Raw genomic sequence first — 22,086 nt, 5'->3', positions numbered from 1 at the left:
TTGGGGGGGAAATTATGTTTGCTGGGAAATCAGATATCTACAGGTAGATATTTGGTTCATATTTGATTGATTTTCCCATAATGAATAACCTCGACAGATACAGATACAGATTTCATGGGTAACAACAAGCATGGGAAAAATCCATGGGAAATTCAAGCAATTCCTTGGATATTATGCCTCATATTTCTTGTCCGTTATGGCATCAATATTTATTGGGGATGGATGCATTTCCCACGCAAACAACCCACACACACACACACACACACACACGCACACACACACAGATACATGCGAGTATATACAGATATCTTCAGATCAGACATCATTACGGCACGGTATGGATATATTCAGTGCCGCGAAGCACTAATTAGTGTCTGTTCCTCTTTCAGACATGTGATATTTTTAGTGTGCGGCTTTGTTTACACTGCCCCTGCCCCTGCCCCTGCCACTGCCATTGCCCCAACCCCTTGCTCCTGGTTTTCCCCTATTTTTAGCTGCAGTTCCGTTTGATTGGGATCCCTCCCTGTTAATGACATGCAAATCAACTTTGGTGGTCGTCGTGGCTTTTCCCAGTGACAAAAACGCCGCACCCGCACCCGTCCCCGCCCCCTCACCCGCCCACCAACCGCGCCACTTGAATCTCAGTGGGAACACACCCGCGCCCGGAATTCGATTGTTGTCTCCTGTTGCCCCTGCCCCTGCCCCTGCCCCCCTCCCTCCCGCCACTTGTATGTTTATACATGTTTTTGACAATTGATTGTTTTATTGAAATGTGGCACGTTCCGGCACGGCGCGGCGCCGCGTTCCTTTCCTGCCACCGCAGGTGGCGACAAGCAAATATTTAATATTTACTTTTGAGACTGTGAGAAAAATCATTAAATCAAGCGAATGACCCTCCAACCCTCCACCCACCACCCACCACCCTCTTTGGCAGCCAATCAACCCACAAAAGCAAATCAATTTCCCTCAAACGTTTGGAAAATCATAAAAAAATTTAATTAGAATTTTTGTTTAATTTTTTGTTTTTTAATACAAAAAAAAGCACCACAAAAACTGCAACTAAAATGAAAATTTTTGGAAATTCGAGTAAAGCGAAAAAAACCTAAAATCCGGGAATCACGCACGCGGCTTTCGTTTCATTTTCGTTTCAGTTTCTGTGAAAATGAAAAGCTCGAATGGAAATAAATCTCTGGACAAACAAAAACAAAAAAACAAAAAACAACAACAAAAAATTCGCACACAAAAATGTCCAATACGGCTACGCGCTCTGATAAAAATGTAAAAAGGTATTTAAAATGTTTTCCAAATGCGGTTTTCCAGCGTGTGGTTTTAATGGCAGGCGGCCGCCAAAGTAAATGAAAATATTTTCCCCCGAAACGAAATGAAAAATTTTTGGCCCCAAAATATATGTGTGTGTGTGTGTGTGTGTGTCCGTCCTGAAGAGGAAATTAAAAAAGATATATGTATGGGTAAAAAACACACTAAACAACAAAAAACATGTTTTATTCGAAATCAAATTCCTTCCATGGGAGTCCCCTTTAAGGTGGAAATATTCCGCCTGTTCGCCGACTGATAATGACGGAAAAAAACAACAACAACCACGGAAAATGGGAAAATGGGAAATGCAAACACATAAAATGTCTAGTTCCGAAACATAAACCTGTCTCCTCTGATGACTTCCATGGGAGACCACAATCAGCCGAGTCATATACTCGATGCCGTTCCATTCCGCCATTCCTGACGGCCAGCACAGATTTTATGACCCTCTCCATCGTCGTCGTCGCCGTCGTCGTCGTCTGCTGTCAGGGGCATAAACCAGGAGATCCCTCAAGCATGGCATCGTCCACCACCCACGCAATAAAAACAAAATATATATATGCAAAAAGCACTCGAAACGTTTGGCATAGACTCTAGGATTACCCATTAGTACCAGGTGTTCCAGGAGCCACACGACAGGCTTAGTTTCCACCTGTTTATGTGTGGAAACGGTTGGCAAAATCTCCACTTTAGTAGATAGAAATATTCTTTATGATTCAGGGCCTCGATTATGGTACTCTTTCGCTGGGTTCTTCAGCAAGGCATCGATTTTCAGACCTCTAGTGCTTCGATCTTAAAGGTTTCCACTCTTAAAGCTCGACTTTCAAGTATCAGGGGGTTTATTATCGTCCTAGACAAAGAAAGAACCAGTCTAAATCGTATCTATTGCCCTTCAAACTAGGGGAAACCCCCATAGTTTCTTCATAATCTTCCCCACTCCCCTGCCAAAGCCCCCTAAAGGGTATACAAATGTTCGGTAGGCCAGCTCTGTTGATGGAAATCTGTACACAAATTACCAATTTTTAATTTGAAAATGCGGCACAAACTTTAATTAGCCGCGCCCGCAGCCCCGCCCCCCTTGGAACAACAACAACTTTATGGCACTTGGCGCCACAACACCGATGTTTGCCACAGTGCATATCAAGACTTTAGTATTTATTGGCCAACAAGGCGTTGGTGCAATTTATGGCCCAGAGTGTGAACGTGCAACGCCTGTCCCAGGGAGGGGACACACTCTCTTCTTGCCCCACCCGCCCAGGCCGCAAAATCCACAGAATAATTTCGGTTGCTGGCAAACGCTGCATCGTTGGCTGTGATTTGGCTTTGGCTTTGGCCGTTCTCTAATTTTTTGCACTCTGTTCTACTCGTGGAACGGTACATCCTGTGTGTGTGTGTGTCGGAGTGTGTGTGGGTGGGTGTTTGCCAGTGCGAGTGCGTGTGGGGACTGCGGCTTTTACCACGCGCTAGAAATAAATTTTGCCAGCACCCGAAAACGATTTAATTTGCGGTTTTTGTCGTCGCCCGATTCGAAATTGATAAAAATATATTTTGGGACAGCGGAGGGGAGGGGGGAGGGGGGAGGGCGGGGTCGGTCGCGGTGGCGGGAAACAAATAAACGATTAAGCAACAAATCAGCGTCAAAAATGAAAGCGTATTTGAAAGATACAAAGTGCAAATGTAGTTGAAAGATACAAAGTGAAAAGAACAGCTTTAGCATCAAAAGTGCAAATTTATTGATAGATACAGTTAGACAGAAAATGTATCTGTAACGAAAATGTATCTAAAAGATACAGTATCTGTACAGAAAGTGTATCTGAAAGATACAGTTAGAAAGAAAAGATCAGAAAAGATCTGAAAGATCAGTACTTGTAAAGAAAATGAATCTGAAAGATACAGTATCTGTAAAGAAAATGTATCTGAAAGAAACAGGGAGAAAAAAATTTATCTGAAAGATACAGTTAGAAAGAAAATGTATCTGAATGATCAGTATCTGTAAGGAAAATGTATCTGAAAGATACAGTATCTGTAAAGAAAATGTATCTGAAAGAAACAGGGAGAAAAAATGTATCTGAAATACTGTGTCATCTGTAAAGAAAATGTATGTGAAGGATACTGTATCTGAAAGATACAGTTAGAAAGAAAATGTGTCTGAAACATAAAACCATTAATATGAATCAATTATTGACCGAAAACCGAAAAGAAAGATCTTGGATCAAAGAAATGCATCTCGTAGATACGAAAATGGTAGAAACAAAAGGGAATGGAAGGATCAATATCAAAAATCATTGATTTACCCACAGATACAAAGATACAAATCACCAGTTAGTCACAAAAAAATACATCTTTGATGAACATAATGTATCTGAAAGATACAAAGAGCAAGCGAAACTAATGGAATGGAATGGAATAGAATAATATATGGAAACAGAAAACAAATGTTTGATAATTTTGGGGCAACAATTGGTTTGTGAGTATCTATGGGATCCCATCTAGGCGTATCTTGGAGTACTTTATGTGGCAATATTGCCACTTCTGTCGAAGGAGAACGTTCAAGGCACAGTAGCGACAAAGAATGATCTCCAGGTAGCACTCTTCCAGGGATTTGTAAGCCAGTCGAAGAGGCCTTCCGGCATAAGTTGGAGCTCGATTCGTAGATCCTCCCAAGGCCCTTTGGGCCTCCTCCTCCCTTGTAGCTCCAAATAACCGACCGCGCGAGCTCTTGCGAGCAGTTCATCCTTTGAGAAGCTAATGCATAAATTAAACTCGATCAGACGCCACTTGAGATCCTTGAGAGCCACGGATGGACGGAGCACCGTTTGGGGATTGCTTTTCGATGATTTCGGCCGCATAGGCAGCTCAAAATATCTGCAGTCTGGCATTCACATCTGCGGCCGACGGTTCACCAACTTTTTGAGGCACCGGCAGCGTGTCCTTGGCAAGTGTTGGTCCGAGGTGTCTGTCAATTCATCGGGGATTCCCAGCAGCAGTTGCACCAATTGTGGCACACTGCGGTCAATTCTCTGCTTGTGCCGCAGCTCCTCCTCTGTCTCCGTCTCTGGGTCTGCGTCTGGCATCGTTTTCGCTTCTTTTTTTTTTTTTGCTTAGAAAAATACATTTCATATACGTCTCAAGAATCGATGAGGCAAGGGGAAGGGGGCAGGGAGAGCCAGAGGCAGGGGGGGGGGGGGGAAACGGAGAAAAGAGAGGAGTACAAGCAGCTTATGTCAATTTTCCAATGGCTTACAAAATGCTTAAAAGGGAATGTTCGAACATGTAAATTCCGATGGCAAGCTGCTCCAGGCCTCTCCACACAGTGACCCACATAGCACAGGACTCGGGTCCTGGCTACTTCCTGGCCCTTCGCCACGCCACAGACTCTCGAACACATGTCCTGTCTGTGTATTTGTGCCCTATTTTATTGTTCTGACAAGATAAATACCAAAATATTGAATAACTGAGAGAGGGAGAGAGAGGGAGAGAGGGAATGAGGCAGACGTGCAGGACTTCTACTTGGGGGAATCTCCTGCTCATGCTCTCTCTTACTGTGACTGTGCACGTCTGCTGTCTCTCTCCCACTGTGGCTAAGCACTCCTCCTACTCTCTGTCTATCCCACTGTGGCTGTGCACTCTTGCTCTCTCCCATTGTGGCTGTGCATTGCTGCTGGCTCTCTCCCACTGTGGCTGAGCACTTCTTCTCCTGCTCTTCCTCTCTCTCCCACTGTGGCTGCTCTCTTCCATTGTGTCTGCTCTCTCCCACTGTGTCTGCTCTCTCCCACTGTGTCTGCTCTCTCCCACGGTGGCTGTGCTCTCTCTCTCTCTCTCCCACAGTGGCTGTGCCATATAATATTTTTAGTTCGAAAACTTTTCGAAAATATTAATTTTCCACCAATGAAAAGTTCTTGTACGAAAAGCAATAGACAACAAATTTGCAGTCGAAAGAAAGAACGAAAGAAAGTTGCCACCAAAATGGAAATGGCTATTGAGGGGGGTGAGGGGTTAAGGGAAGGTTAGAGGTGGAACGGGTTGGGGGCGGGGTGGGGGGTTAGACTTTATGGAATGGCCAGATTTCAATCTTAACCAGAAAACAAAAGCCGAAATGTGGAAAAACAAGGAAAAACTCTATTTGGAAGGCAAAGACGAAAGTTGTGTAGAGAAGGGCAGAGGGGGGAGGGGGGTTGGGGGGAGGGGACAGAAGAGACCCGAAAAACTTTCTGTCGCACTTGGCGAAAAGTAAGCGAAAACTTAATAAAGATCGCAGCTGACAAGGGGGGGGGGGGGGGGAGCCAGAGACAGGACTCCAGAGGAAGGCACTCTGTTGACAGCTTTTGGTCAATGGCAAGGACTTGCTGCAGTCGACTCGATTGCTTGCTGCAGAGGGGCAACCGACCGACCACAGCCTGTCGAAATTAAACCAAAACTGAATTTGCACTTACACTTTGGCCAGACGACGGGGACGACGGGGACGACGCCTCGGGATCGTCCCAAAGGACTCCGACTCCTCCCAGCTGGTGGCTGTCGAAATTGTCACTTTCACAATTCTCTCAATGGCTGATGCCCCACAATGGCGTTGGCGCTGGCGCTGCTGCTGCCGCCGCATTGGGGCTGGGCGTCAAGAAGCGCGTAAGTGACATTTATGCGCCTGCCGCTGGCAGACACCGAGACTCCGTCGCCGTCGCCGTCTCCTTGAGGATTGCCTCAAACTGCGGCTAAACTTTCGCTCCCCCCCCCCCCCACAAGGCCGCTGCGTCGACCCAAGTTTGTTTTAATAAATACCTTCATTGTCTGCGCCAGAGGAGACTGCTGCGGGGTGGCGGCGGGGGGCGGTGGGACGGGAGGATGGAAAAACTTTCCAACAATTTACCCGCTCATCGACAGTTCTTGCAGCAAGTTGCAACACAATGGAAAGCCAGTCGCCGGGAAACAATCAGCAGCGCCAGGCAGCGCCTCCAATCACAGCGACAGCCGCAGAAATGCAAAAAAGAATTAACCCATTTTTTATGAACTTTCTTCCCCTCTCTCTCTCCGCCTCTCTCTGCCCCACTCGATTGTTTCAATTAAACAAAAGTTTTCTTCATAAAATAAGCTGAAAGTCGATTGGAAAAAAAAATGGAACAGCTCTGAAGAATGGCAGATTAAAGGAAAGTCTCTGCCGCGAACAAATCCAACCAAAGGATACAGATAGGCAAAAAAAAGGATCTGCACAGGGAATGGATCTCTAGAATCATCCATTAGAGGGGCTTTGGAGGCCGAAAATTGAAGATCTTCCAACATTTGGCAGAGTTTCAACATCAATCAAGCCTCAATAAGATTGCCCATCAATCATCTACCATTTAGCTTGGAAACCCCATCAATCATCGGCCATTTGGCGCAGATTTAGGGGAGATTGCCTCAGATTCTGTGATGGAAAAGGCAATGCCAAAGAGCAGCTTTCAAGGAAATAAGATCTGCAGTTCAGGGAAAACTCTTTTCCCCCCCCCCCGAACTAGACTTCCCTCAAAGATCCCATAAATCCATAAAGAAGCCAAAGTTCAGGGCAGGCATTTCTCCCCCTGGAAAGTCTCACCTTTGTCTGGTGGAAGAAATGGGGGCCCACCTCTCAGAAGCTACGGGGAGTGGGGTAAACGAGGGCCCACACCTCTGTCTGATGCTGCGGGGAGTGGGGGAAATGGTGGCCCACCTCTTTCTGAGGGTAGGAGGAGATGATGAGGCTCATTTAGCAGGAGACAGAGAGAGATTTCTTATCAAACGACCGGATGTCGACAGAACTACCTTTGGAACAGGGCACGTCTTCTATTTATGGACTGTTTGCCGGAACGGTCCACATCTGGACAGCAGCAGCAGCAGCAGAAGGTGAAACAAGGGGAGCAGCAACAGGAGAGGCGGGTGGGGCAGCAGTGGAAGCTAACGGCAAAGTTAATTAGTTGTGATTTTTCAAAGAACATTCAAAAATCGAAGCCAGCAGCAACAGCAACAGCCAAAGCAACAACAACAACAACCGAAAACACAAACAAATATTGTCAGGGCCCCCGGGGTATGTCTGGTGGGGCATGGGGCATGGGGCATGGGGCATGCAGCCAGGCGTGGCACATGTTGAGTGTATAAAATTTTGATGAATGTTTTGTTTACAGCCAGAGCGAACAGAGAGAGAGAGAGAGAGAGAGAGAGAGAACATAACACCAGAAGAAGCGGCAGCAACAAGGGGTTGATTACAAGGCATATGCTTCATGCCGCATGCCTCATGCTGCGTAGGGGTGTGGGTGTGGGTGTGGGTGTGTGTGTGGGTGTGAGTTCGATGCAAGCCCCTTGCTGCAATTGATGGCATCTGGACTGCGCCGCACATGTGATGCCCTCGGGTGGATGCCACACAACAGCCCGCACCGCAGATTGGAAATGGAAATTGAATGTGAATTATATTGAATATCCCCAGCCCCTGACCTCTGCCAGACACTGCTCCATGAGCGGTAGAGCGGCGGGGATAGTGGATGGGGGGCGGGGCGGGGCGGAGGCACCGACTGGTGGGATCCCAAACACATGCCACAAATTACGCGGGGCATAAAACCGACTGCAACTAATTAACAAGAAAACTGCATCATCAGCAGATGGAAATCTTTTTGTTTAACCCTCCCCACCCCCACCCCCTTCCCCTTTGCCAGGTAGCTGGGCTCCCAGGGGTAGCATTTATTTTTCCTAATCAAATTTACTTTTCTTCGGCAGCAGACGAAATAATAATTTAAATATTTCGCCTCGAGGCCCGGCCCGAGTCCTGTAGTCGATGCCAAAAAATGGGCAACAGGAAATGGCATTCAAGGCAAATGGCCGACTGGTTGGCTGCTAACAAGCAACAAACAAGGAAAAACTGGAGTAAAACCCTCGACAACAATGGGGAAATGCAGAGGGGGGTGGCAGGGAAACTTAACTCTGCCGCGGGGCACACACACACAGAGAGAGAGCGAGAGAGCGAAACGATACAAAAGACGGCCAAATCCCGGCAAGAAATTAGTTTCTTCTCTGGGCCCCCGAGGCCCTCTGCAGTTCTGTTCTGTTCTGTTCGGTTCTGTTCAGCTTGTTTGTTGCTCCTGCTGATGGTGCTGCTGCTTCTGATGTTCTTGTTGCGGCCGGCAGACACAAAATTGGCAAATACACGTACTACAAGCGGGGCTTAGGCAACCACACACACACACGCGCGCACACACCGACAAACAAAAGAGAGAAAAAATTCCAGAGTCGCCAAACCCAAAGCAAAAGAAAAAAACAAACAACACAAAAAAATTCTAGCCTGGGCATAGGCTTTCCACATAACGTTTTAGATACCCTCAAAGATCGATCGTTTTTTTTTTTTCTGTATATTATTTTATTTTTGCAATTAACACAACTCAAAGGCGATGAAGTGACGAAGAGCGCCTATTTACATATGTTTTGCCCACGGCTGATCATGTCTGTTCATGTTCTTCCTGGGTTTATTCTCTGCCTGGCAAAGCCACCTGCAAAATTGTTTTTGCAAGCAAAATGCACAAGCATTTACTGCTCTCTTGTTCTCGTTTTCTCTGCGCGAAGATTAACAGATGAGCGGAATGCTGTTAACATTATAGCTTACAGCGTTAACAGACTGTTAGGGAGCCAGCGGCCCGCTCTTCGTTAACATCACAATGTAAACGCTTTCTAAGATCAACAGAAGAACGGAGAGCTGTTAACACCCCAGCGCGCAGTGATAACAGACTGTTAGCGATCCAGCAGACAACGCTTCGTTTACAGCGCAATGTAAACGCTCTCTGAGATTAAAGTAAAGCGGAATGCTGTTAACATCACAGACTGTTAGCGATCCAGCGGACAGCTCTTCGTTAACAGCGCATTGTAACAGCTCTCTGAGTTCTTCAACGTGCTGTGGTCGGCTCTTGCTAAGCGCTCTCTCTTCAGTACAACAGCAAACTTCGTTTTTCCCTTTCTCTCTCTCGCCAAGCAAGGCGCTCTCAGTAAAGCTGCATCAGCTGCAGTGCCGAAGCGATCAAGGTGCGTCTCCTTCCGTACTTCAGTGCCTGGCAAACATCTTGCGAAAATCGTACTACCCTTCTCGCAGCCCAAAGAAGGGTACAAAAATGTGGGCAATGCAAAAGCTTGTATCGTCGCAAAAGGGCGGAAATATTTGCAGGCCGCACAGACAGACAGACGCTGACAGCAATGGGCGCGCGGGGAGGGGGTGCCCCCACAGATAATTGGAATTGGAGCGGTCTTCAAAGCAAACCAGAACTGAGCCACTTTTCCCCACTTGCTATTTAAATAGAACGAACTTTCCCTTAAAAAAAAAAAAAGATACAAAATAAACAAAAATACAAATAATGTTACCTTTTTTCTAGGAAAAACATAATCCCTTACTATAGGGGGGGAGGGGGGGTAACAGGCCACAGGATACTCGCACTAAATGTTATTTCTGCGTCTAGCCGAAAGTTATCTTTGGTTTTTGCATCCATAAATGTACTCCGTATACAGAACTAAAAGCAGATATAAAAAGGGAAAGGAAAAAAGCAGAAATAAAAAGAGAGAGACGACCACCCACGACAAAAGGACTCTCCTCCGGACAGGGCCAGGGGGAAGAAGAAGAAGAAGAAAAAACACATTCAACATGATGATGAAATTCCTGGGATGCCTGAGGGTGTCGTTGGTATCCAGAATCCCTACTCCTGGATGTGTCGTTTTGTTGAGGTAAAGTTTTGTGCCGCCCCCCTGCCGCTCTCTGGCAGGACCAGGTGTCGCTTCCTTCGTACACGCCAAAAATTTCAATAGCGCATTGGGCGAAAGTTTCATTGACTTGACAGGTGGGTTGGGGGGGGGGGGGTACCACCCCCTCTAGGAAACAGTAATTGTTACCGTTTAAATTCCCATTAAACAGGACGACGACTCGCATCCTCGTAGGCAAATGGCCGGCGGCCGGAAAGCAGCCTCCAAAGCAAAATATGTCACAACATTTAAGCCCAGAGAAGGATCCGCCCTCTCTCCCTCTCTCTCTCTCTGGCGCCTGCTATTAACAAACCATAAAGTAATTTCTTGCTTTCCTGCACGGAAATTAGACATTTTGTCAAGGGAACACAGCCCACCCCACCACCCCACCCAGATGTGAGCCTCAGGGGGCCCACAGCCAGACCAAGAACAATAACAAGGCCCAAAACAGGGCCGCCCAGAGAGAGAGGGAGAGAGGAGGGAGGGGCGGACACTTGGCTGGCAAGTTGAAAGTGAAAATATTATAATGAAGTATGTTGTTAGCTGTTTCGAGATTTTCAAATGTATCCATCAGATACGGATACGCGGCAGCGGCAGCGGCAGCGGCAGCAACAACGGCGGCAACAAAAGTTTGTCTATTTAAAAAGTTTTTCGCTGCTGCCTGAAAAAGTTATAAAAACATGAAAATATTTCTTAATTATTTTTATAAACAAGCCGAAGAAGGCAGCAACTTGCCACGGCCTAAGGTCCCCAGGGGCAGGGGGGGCTAGCACCCCCACCCCCACCCTATTCTGCGGTACACGCTGCCAAGTGTCCCAAAAAAAAGTCCGATCCGCTCGTCCCTGGATTTGTTTGTCTTTTACTGATTCTGAGGCGTACTTTGCCTGAGGTCAGGATTCTGTTTGATTAGCATAAATACAACTTCCATACATACTAGTATATATTATATATAAAAAAGGGCACCGTTTCTAAGGGCTGCTTGGCCCTTTCGAATGTCTGTAAAATTAATTAGCAGTGCAGGCATCCAGGCAGACCCCATAATCGGATGCTGTCTGGGAAAAAACATTCCAGGACGAGCAAAACACATGAAAGATGGAATAACCAAAAGATATACGAGGTTTTTCGGGGGGGGTTATAAATATTTTTTGTTAATTAATTGTCCGTTTTGTTTGGTTGGGGAATTATTGAAATATTTTTATACGCACACATCTCTAAATCTCCCCCCATCTCCCCCTCCAGTGGGAGGGTGGGGGGGGTTGTGGCAGTGTTCTCCATCTAGAACCCGTTAGCCCAGTAAATTTGATTGCCGTTATCTGCATTTTATTATGCTTTTGGCCACCGCAAAAGCACCGACAACCGATGCACAGACATTTTGAAAAATGCTTTTTGATATACGAGCATGAAAATATGAAAATATGAAATATATGAAAATGGTTTCCATTCGTTGCGTTGCCATAAAATCATCCCAAATGGCCGAAAGTGCGGTATTTCGTATTTCTCGATGGTTCCTAAAAGAGTGGTGCGATGTGGTGCGGTGTGGTGCGGTGGAATGGGTGGCCTTTGGGTTGTTTGGTAACTTGAAATAAACTAAGCCAATGATTTATGCCGCCAGCGAGAGAGCAAACACACACACACACACAGAGAGAGAGACAGAGATATAATTTCTCTATATTCCAAATGAAATTGTCAATAATTTTTAAGATGCCGCCACCGACACCGCCAGGGCAAACATTTGCCTCAAAACGGAAACGGAAACGCCAACGGATTTACTCAATTAGCCAAAAATCGAATTTGAATTTTTGAATTAAGTGCCCGGCCGTTTGTTTGTTTGTTTGTTATATTTTATGGTCGACTGTACTCGAATTTATGCACTGCTCGCATTATTCAATTGTATATAATTTATTGGACTTTGTTAATTGAATGATAATTATGCAATAACAGATAAATTGAGTGGCGCATAATTCAAATTCAATTATCAAATAATTCATCTAAATGCATTGAATATTTTTGTCAAAACTTTATCTCCAAATGAAGGAGATTCCCCCAAGAGATTCAGCGGGAAAAGAAAGAAGGTTACCAACAGAGGGTGGACTTAAGGGAGAGAGAGGGAGAGAGACGACATATCTGCAGGTTATCGAAAATACTATAAAGAGGGTGTTATCCTTGTACCAATGGGCCTGGCCTATTTGAGTTGTGGCCTTGAACCCCCCTCGTAAGCGGCACTGGGACTTATTTTCATCCTACCGGAGGACTACCGTATTTTGAATGATCCAGATATTCCTAATGCTTGAAGGCTTCCCAAAACCCAATATTTAGGTCTACAGATAGCCTATGGTTTATTACCCTTATCGTGCCTTTTATTCCTCCTATTCCTAGATACATTCTACTGCCATTTCCATTCAAAATCTTAGGGATAGACCCCCCTATTCCTAACCCTTTTCCTGTGGGAACACCAATGTCTTTTCAAGCCATCAATTCACTCAGCAAGTCACCAAAATATTGGCACTCATTCAGGCCACCCACAACATAGTGTTGGCCCAATGTCGAGTCTCAAAAGCCAAGCATTTCCTGTAAAATCTCCAGATCGAAGAAGCACTCGGCTCTGGAGTTACTCGAGCCACTAGAGGCCGCCTCTGGACACTCATTTCGCCAGGAATTGTCGCAACGAGGAAGAGGAGGAATCAGTAACCCAAATCCTCTTCTGCCATTGCCTGGCCCTTGGAAACCCACGGCCCTGGGACCTCCTAAGCCTCCGGATGGGACTGTCCTTGCTCTCCACGGTCTAGGCAGTGAGAAGGGCTCAACCATTGATCCTTCGATCACCCTGGTGTGGTCGAAAGATAGGGGTGTCCTCTCTCTCTCTCTCTCCTCTTTCCCTCATTAATGCAGCATAGCTTCCCGATGCCATTTGTCTTATCTTTTCACTGTTTCGTTTCATTTATGCGTACACGCACTCCATCCAGCCATCCTGCCATCCTTCCTTCCTTCCTGCCAGCCCCCTTCGATTGCATTTTTAAAGATTAAATGATTCAGATGATGGGAAATGCTTGCAGCATTTTAAAGCGCCACACATCCATCGCGTGAGGGGGGGTGGTTGGGGGTTGTTGCATCAAAATGCGAGCTGCAAACGTAACATTTCAATTTGCTGCAACAAATGCTCATAATTTATAAATTTTAAATCTATTTTTGTGGACGACCTGAGCGCCATAGAAATGGCAATGGCAATGGCAATGGCATTGAGGGGCATTGAGGGGCACTGAGGGGGGCGGGGGGGCATTGAGCCGGTGGCGGGGTTAGAGGTTAGGGAATGTATTGTTGCTGATTTATCGCGAACCGCAGCCAGTGCTGCCGCTGTTGCTGCCGTTGTTGCTGCTGCTTTTGTCTGCATTTTTGGCACTGTTAACCCGATTTTCCACTTTTCATGCGACAACGAATGGGATTGGCAGTGGAATTGGGCAACAGAATGGGGCATACATATATGTAGGTTGCCGCATGCATGATGATGATTATGTTTACGTTGTGCTGCCACCCCGAATTGGTTGCCGTTGCCGCTAATATGGGGCACGTTCGAGTTCAAGTCACGTCACCTCTCTCTCGCTCTCCCTCTCTCGCTCTCCCTCTCTCTCTCTCTCTGTCGCGGCGAGACACCGTGAAGACAATGACAGCAGAATGCATTCGGAAACGAGATCACGTCTCGTACCGTGCGAGGATTTCTTAGCAATTTCATATCGAAGAACTATCTTTCAATTAAATTCCTATATTCCATTCCTCTCTGTCTTTCCTCTCTGTCTTCCTGTATTGCCGTCTCTTTCTGCTGCGTTTCAATTTCAATCAAAATCGTGGAATATCGGCCTCCCCGCCCCCCCGTCCCACACGCCTTTGCCCAACTTTTCTAATAAGTATCTGATGGATGCAGAGTTGCCACCTTAATTTGATTACCAACACCAAAAATATTTTCATTGCAATTTTCGTGACTAGAGATATTTTATGTAAAAATTCACCCACCACCCCCCACACCCTCCACACCCCCCCTTGCGCCATAAACAAACATTTTTCGGCAAGGACAATTTATGGTAGGGACACCGCTTTGTCGCAGTTTTCAACTTCATTTAATTTAATTTATTTTTCCGCATTTTAGGGAAAATTTATGTTGAAACTTTTGTTGGGGGCCAGCGATGATGCCGCTGTTTAATTTGCATACAATTTGAACGTCAAGACACATATGTTGAGATACAGATACAGATACAGATACAGATACAGGTAACGGTGCAGGCGGTGAAGCGGTCAAGACGGCTATAAATTGCCGCTTGATGACTCTCTTTCGCCTTGGCCCTCGTCTTGCAATTCGATTTCATTTTTATGGCGCATAAATTATTCAGAGTCTCTGTCTATCGGTCTATAAAATGTTGAGCTTCGTTGAGCCCGGGCCTAAGGACCACCCACGGGGCAACAAGAAGCCAAGATTCGACCTTGTGTATCCCTTTTTTTGTTGGTGGCAGCTCTAAATAGACAATTTGCCCATCTTTACGCACTATTGTTTTGGCCAAGAACATTCTTTGGCCAGATATAAAAATCAGTTTAGCAGGCCCCAACCCCGGCCACAGTTCTGGCCTTTGTTGTCGCTTTTTTTACGACCAAAGTGCGAGCCACGTTATGGCAAATCACTTTTCAGAGAACAGAGAGAAACAATGTTGTTGATGGTCTTTAAAAGAAGTCATCGAATGAATAGTAAAATTTTGAGTGGGGAAAAACGGCAAGGAAAACGGAAAACCTTTTTTTCCTTTGGACTAGGATTCAATTTAGTTTCCGGCATTGCTTTTTAATCCATTTAGAGAGAGGGAGAGGGAGGGGGAGAGAGAGATCCCTGCTCTGGCTCGTCGTCTCTTGACTTATTGAAAGTGCTGCCTCATTGTTTGTACATTTGCCAAGGATGCTACGAAAAGGACGAGGCTGCTGCTGTTTTCCATCCAAAAACAAATATAAATGATATTGCAGTTTTCTTTAACTGCCGGTATTTTGTTTACGGATAAACAAGCAGCTCACAAAATGGTGATTCGAGTGATTCCGAGTGATTCGAGTGTTTGGCCAATTAGTTGAGATTAACTGCATTTCGCAATTATTTGAAAGACAGCCAGGCGAAAACACACACGTGTACACATCTACACGCCCATAAACGGGCAGCAGTATCTGACAGATAGACAGACAGACGGACAGACAGATACATTCTTAATGTATGAATAAATAAAATTTAATTTTATGGAAAAACTGACAAACAGCCGGCGCCCGGGCTGGCTTTTAGAAGGCGCAAACTGCCAGGAGAGAGGAGGAGAGCGAGACGGAACAGGGTGAGAGGGGGGGAGGGTGAAGGGTAGGGGTGGGGTAAGATACATAGGTTTTTGGCAAGACAAGACCTTGCCTGAAAGGCTGCTTCGAGTGTATTTGCACAAAATACGTGAAATTACGCGAAAAGTATGGTCTCTCTCTCTCTCTCTCTCTCTCTCTCTGTCTCTCTGCCAAAACACAGAGTGTCCTTAGACCCTTAGCCACCACCACACCACACACCACATTCCCTGCTATTCCCAAAGGAAAACCCTGAAAGATGACTGGGAACTTGTTATTTTTTGTCATTTAATTTCGCCCGAAATCCCACTTGCACGGATCGCCCAGTCGACAGATATACCCTTTAGAGCAGGGCTCTCAAAAGCTCGCTGCTCTGGCATCAAGGCCAGGTGTTCAAACAGCCACAACGATACTTTTTTACCGCTTTCTGGCTCTTATAATGATCCGATTTGAACCAAATTCGGGAATCTAGCAGATATGATAGTGCTTTATGATTCGGCATTTGCTTTGGTCTTTTATCTCCAACAATTTTATGGAGTTTTTCTATCCCCAACACGAATATTTTGCCCCTTAGTAACCTTTATCTTCTTTCTGTGTCTAAAACACCCCTTTAAACAGTTTCCATCGCGACTGCCAGCAGGGCTCTCAAAAGCTCGCTGCTCTGGCATCACGGCCAGGTGTTCAAACAGCCAACAGCCACTTGTTTACTGCTTTCTGGCTCTTATAATGATCCGATTTGAACCAAATTCGGCAATCTAGCAGATATGATGGTGCCTTATGATTCGGCATTTGCTTGGGTCTTTTATCTTCCACATTTCTGATCATTTCTCCATCCCCAAACACAAATGTATTGCCGCTATCTTCTGCCTGTACCCATCATACCCCCCGAGTACCCTGGACGTGCCGTGTATGCAAAATATATTGTCATGAAGGACCTTTTGTTTAATCTTTGACGCAGCAACAGCGACGTGGAGCGCGCGTGTGCTTTCCCTTTTGCCATTTCACTTTATAAGCAAATTATTAATGAGAGCTGCTTGCTTTCCATATAAGTTAATAATCCGCCGAGTAGCGTCACAAAAAAAACAACAACAACAGAAAAAAAAAATGGAAAAAAAAAAGGAAATACGATCCACCGACAGGCGGAAGAGCGGAACACTTTATGGCAGTACGAGAGTCGAGTCGGAAATCTCATTTGTCATGCTGCTGGCCTGGCCATTTATCAGTTGGCATTTAAAAAGCCATTAAAACCGAATCCGGCAGAAAGACCAGAGAAATTGAATGAAAAATAAAGCAACTTTTCCGCAGGAAAACTGCCCGCAAAAGCCTGCGAAAAGTCTACAGGAATGAAAATCGAAAAAAACCTGGAGGAAAACCTGGCTGGTTTCTCTTTCAGCAGTTTTCCTCAGTTCCAATTCAATTCATAATTTAAAAGGCAACCGATTGCTGCCGCCCCCGCCCCTTTCTTGGCCCTCCCCTCGGCCTGTTCTGGTGTCAGACCCATAAATTAATATAAAAATTCCTCACGCCCAGCCAATAAGTGAACATTGAAGCGTTTTATCGCCACGAACAGGCCAGACGAAGGCCTGGCGAAGGCGACCCACTCTCTATCTTTCAAGGATCGAAAGATGTCTGAGAAGCAGTTTGCTTTGGTCTACAGTCGACAGTCGACAGTTGTCGTCGTCGTCTAAGGAACAGTCTCCCTGGGGGCCATTGTCCGGCCCAAAAGACATTTGTGGCATGCCCCCTTGCCCCCCCCACCGTGCAAAAGAAAAACCATTAAACATTTATTTGCCACAACGAGGCAAGGTTCCATGGAAATACTGCTACAGGAATTATCCAGAAAATTAATGTGAAAAATGTTTTATTTTTTATTTTTTATATTTTTTGGAATATTTTCTGTGCCAATTTTGTATCTAGAATTATTCATGGCCAATTCTTGGAATCTTTCGAAAATGGAAATGGAAATGTTTTCATTTCATTTCATTCATTTTACAGCCGAAAGAACAGCTGGAATGTCAGTCAAAAATGCTGCCAAAAATCTATAATTATTGAAATTCCATTTCTGTGCAGAGACCACCGGAATTTGAGACCATATTTAACCTGAATTTTACGTGTAAGTTTGGCTAACGATCAAATCGTTGCGGCCATCAACTAATTTGGAAAGTTTTCCGGCCGCTGCAGCCGCTGCAGCCACAGACTTTTCCGGGCAATATCTGGGCGGTCACATGCTAAACTTTTGCAGTTTTCTCTTTTTTGGTCTGGCCGCCCGAATGGCTGCCAATGGCCATGGCAACGAACTGGCAACTTTGTTAATGGTTTTGTCATAAATTTTAATTCGATTGCATCAGTGGGGAGGAGGGCTATGAAAAATGCATTAGACCCGAGGAGGAGCCTAAAGCAAAAGTTTTTGATAGTGCGACTAACCGCAGAGACTCGATCGAGAGACACACACAGAGGACACACGGAGGACACACGGAGGACACGGAGGAGGCAGGGAAAAGCCAAGCCAAGCCGCAGACGTGCAACAGCCTTCGAGGCAGTCTGTTGTTTGAAGACGAAAGACGAAAGACTCAATTAATTTATGCAGTGTGAAGTAAAGTTTGTCTCTCTCTCGGCCTCTCGCTCTCTCCTGTGGCACTCAAGGCAAAGCCACAGTGGAGCCAAAAGACGCCTGGCAATTACAGGACGACAAAGTGAAGAGGCTGGAAAATGCGTTCAATTAATGAATTTTAAATGAATTCTCATTGTCACTTCCGTTTGTGGGTGGGCTGCCGCCCCTGTCACACAGTGCGTATGCGCGCTGCAACCGCGAGGCCAAAAGCCCAGCGAAAAAAACGAGCCCAAAAGCCGAGATGACGAATGCCGATGAAGGATAAAAGAACACCATTGCGTGCAGGATTATCTGCTTGCCCTGTGCGTGGGGAGGGAGGGGGGCACAGTGGGCACGATTTAATTGTAATTTGGACAAAAACACAGAAACGAAAATAGGAAAAAAAACACTAAAGATATCTATGGGCCCTCATTTACTTCTTTTTCTTGTCATCTTGGGCACTTGTGTCGTTTGGTGGGGCCTTGGTGTCCTTTGTTGGGGCCTTGGTGTCCTTGGTGTCCTTTGCCTTGGCCTTTGGCTCCTTGGTTTTCTCCTGATCCTTGGTCTTCTTGCCCTCTTGAGCTGCAGCCTTCATTTCCTCTGGCTTCTTCTTCGAATCCTCCATCTTTTGTGTCTCCTCTTCCGTCCTTCAGTGGAGCAAACCCCTCATCAGTCCACGACAGCACTTTGGCGGCCAAAAGCCCCCTACTTACTTGACCAAAATGGAGAGCGGATCCAGGGTTACCTCGGGCTCCTTGAATTTGGGAAACTCCAGCATATCCACGCCCTCGCCGCCGCCGTATTTCAGGGCCAACTTCTCCAGGGTCTCGTTCAGCTCCTTCTCGAACTCGGGGCCCGCATCGAGCGGCTTGCCGGTGGGGCTCCTCTCGCGATATTCCTTGACCTTCTCCAGGAAGATCTCATAGATGGGGTCCTTGTAGCGCCTCTCCGCCGACACGGCGATAGAGCGGCGACAAAACAGAGAGAAATTCGAGACGCAAAGACGAAACATTGTTTTGTGGCAATCAAATGAAATCAAATGAGACTGAAACGGGTTCGGAAAAGCCTGCTAGGGTATGGGGAAACACAGTTCCTTTTTGGGGAGGATAATTCCCTGGAAAAATAACAAGAAAATGCCTCCAGGCAGTCAGGTGCGTCCTGTGGCTGGTCCTCGGGCTCCTCAAGGATCAGCGACAGGACAGGCGACATCCGAAATGTTTTATTGTTGTAACTGTCGTCCTGCTGGGGATAATATATAGTCCGGGAGCAGTGCCGCGGCAGACACAAATCACATGCAACCTTCCCCCCCCCCCCCCCCCCCCTCCCTTTGTCCTGGAAATGAAGTGGAACTTGGTGGCTGCGCACGTGCCCGCATTGGGCCTGGTCTTTGCCTTGGAATTTGAGTTTCGGGGCACCAAATGATGTTAGCTTAAGAGGTGCGCGTCCATGGAGGGTATCCGTGCCCCGCCGCCACCCTTTCCTGGCTGGTTACCTCCCTCCCTTTGCCCCTATCTGTGTGTGTGTGCGGTGTCCTGTGTCCTGCGTTTTGTCGTTTGTCCTTCCTTCCTTCCGTTTGAACAAATGTTTTGTTAGCGACGCGGCCTCTTCTCCAAAGACTTCCGTTCTGCGAAAAATTATGCGGAAACGGAAGACCACAATCGAGGGGATGGGCGGCGGCGGCAGGCGGTCGGGGGGTGTCCGTGTGTGTCCGTGGTGGCACGTGTCTTGGCTCTGCTGGCTGCCTGGTATCCACTTTGTCATCAGGTTGAATTAGAGGACTATTCAATTTTCATTATTAAATAATGTCCCCCCCAAAAGCATTGATGGATGTACGTGAGAGCCTGGGACAGAATTAAATGCACATAGTGCGTGTCCTTCAACGAAGGATATCCCTCAAGCGGCTCGGATGGAAATTGTAATTAAATTTGTGACCCATCTATGCCATAAATCTCCGCTCCAGCCGGCAGCTGCTTGAACACCTGGTCTGCCACAGAGAGAGAGAGGAGCGAGCTTGAGGGAAGAGATCTTCGTGTCGCCCTACGTGTGCTGCGACTCTCCTTTGGCGATAAATCAAAGCGAAATTCACATAATTTTCATCGTTTTGCACACACATTCGTTCCTTTTTTTGGGGGGTGGTGGGGGGTGGCGGGGGTGGTTTTTCAAACGTTAAACGTTTCAATAAAGTCGAGCACCTGTCAATAAATCGAAATTGCCTTCTCGTATTATTTTTATCGGCTACGTTTTCTGGTTTACATTGCACGTTGGAGGCGCCACACACAATCTGCTTCACATTTCACAAGACTGCCACAGGGGCCACGCCCACCCACACACACACAGCTCTATACCGTTGTGTGTGTGTTGGCCCTATCTCTTGTCGTTGAGGTTGAGGTTCAGGGGGGTTCATCCTTCGTCCTCGTCAGCGCCATCATCTTCTTCCAGCTGAGCGCGTCCTGCGGGTTCTGCTCCTTCTACTCCCATCACCTGCTCCTCTTTGCGGTTTTCCACTCTTCCGCTCTCTCTCTTGCTCTCTCTCTCTCCTGCCTTTCGTCCTGCTTACAAGTCCAAGTTCTGGATTTTAATTCACTTTTTGGCAATCGAATTGTGGGACAGTTTTCATGCCGTTCATTTCGTTCGTTTCTGGCTTTAATTACGGCCCGGACTGGGGACTGGGGTACCCTTTGAAGTATGTATTTTGGCAGTGCTTTAATTTTAATCCACTTGCCGCTTAAAAGGCGACCAAGGCGAGTGCCATTTTTACGAGCGCCTCGGCAGCGCCTTATGAAAATTTAATAAGCATTGAGAGGGGCAGCAGGGCAGCAGGGCAGCAGGGGGGGGGCAGAATGAAGGAGGAAGAAGTCGTTTTCCATTGGACATATCCGTATAATGAGAGTGCCGGCAAATCTTTTCGGGGGAGTGGGGGGAAGGAGACAGCGACTCCACCGCAGTTTCAGCGACTGCTGCTTCTCCGCCTTCTCCACACACACACACACACACACACACACACACACACACACACACACACACACACACACACACATGTCATGTAAAAAGATTATTTAACAAGCAGCAAAAGCAGGAGAAAGCAGAAGAAAGAAAGCTTAAAAATGAAATGCGTTTCTCCTTTTCACATGAATGCCAGTCGAATGAGGCGGCACAGTGGGTCCAAACGGGGCACAGACACACGGCAGAGGCTCGGAAAGGAGAGGCCCTCAGGCCAGGTGTTCAACGAGCCAAAACGATGCTTTTTTCTAAGCCAATTTTGGCCTTTACGTAGATACATTCATTTTTTGTGATTCTTCCATCGATTGCCCGCCCATTTGCATTCGTCTTTTGCTGGATTTGTTCCACTGTCCCCAAGAGTTTGGGCCCCCCCCCCCCCCCCCCCCCCCCACCCCCTTTCTGTCGTGTCGTTTCACAGGCAACAAACAAGCGAAATATTATTTACGAGCTGTCAAATCCCAGTTAACGTTGCCGTACGCTGAGCGACCCAAGGACGTCTCTTGTCTCTGAATTGAGAGTGTGTATCTGTATCTGTATCTGTATCTGTATGTGTGTGTATCTGTATCTGTGTCTGTTTGTTTGCTGTGTGGCCGCATAGTTCGCTAAGAGACAGCTGTAGATGGGCCCCGCTGCTGCTGCCACAGATACAGATACAGATACAGATACAGCCACGAAAGATACAGTTACAGCTACAGTGCGTTCCAAAAGTGTGCCACAAGACGTCGTCTCGCCGTAGTCGAGGGGCACGGGGGCAGCCTAATAAAATAAAAAGCATAAATGAAAGCAAAATGGAGGCAAAAATAATTTAAATTTATGTACAGACCGGCCCCCCCCCCTCCTCCCCACCCCCTTTCGGTCTCCTCTGTGTCCTTGATTTGTTTGCAGCGGAAAAAGCATTAAATTCAATCTGTGGCAGTGTGCGTGTGTGTGTGTGTGTGTGGCTGCCACTCAGCGTCAACTACAGCCGGAATGAAGGAGCGTAGAGTCTGGCAAGGACAAAAGGGGGGCAGCGGCGGGGCCACCGGGGCCACTGGGCCACCGGGCGACCTGTTGTCTTGTTTAAGGAGTTACTTAACCTGGTAAATGCATATCCCTGGCCGTATGTGTGCGTGTATTTCGGTGTATAC

General features: G+C 46.7%; 2 protein-coding genes across 3 annotated transcripts in view; both read right to left on the bottom strand.

Moving 5' to 3' along the window:
• The window catches only part of LOC108153385 (connectin), a 147,847-nt gene that overhangs the window by 63,815 nt on the left and 61,946 nt on the right, over window positions 1-22,086 (bottom strand). The gene's annotated exons all lie outside the window — the stretch shown is intronic.
• On the bottom strand, window positions 18,267-19,007 carry LOC108153387. The gene is made up of 2 exons (XM_017283361.2): window positions 18,673-19,007; window positions 18,267-18,606 (listed from the first exon to the last, which is right to left on the bottom strand). Exons 1-2 carry the CDS (start codon window positions 18,969-18,971, stop codon window positions 18,393-18,395), a joined length of 513 nt encoding a protein of 170 aa, XP_017138850.1. The 5' UTR covers window positions 18,972-19,007; the 3' UTR covers window positions 18,267-18,392.

Source organism: Drosophila miranda, chromosome XR, assembly GCF_003369915.1.
Source record: "Drosophila miranda strain MSH22 chromosome XR, D.miranda_PacBio2.1, whole genome shotgun sequence".
In the NCBI taxonomy this organism is placed as follows: Eukaryota; Metazoa; Arthropoda; class Insecta; order Diptera; family Drosophilidae; genus Drosophila; species Drosophila miranda.
The sequence above is the reverse complement of the archived record's forward strand: the minus strand, read 5'-3'. Positions and strand labels throughout refer to the sequence as shown.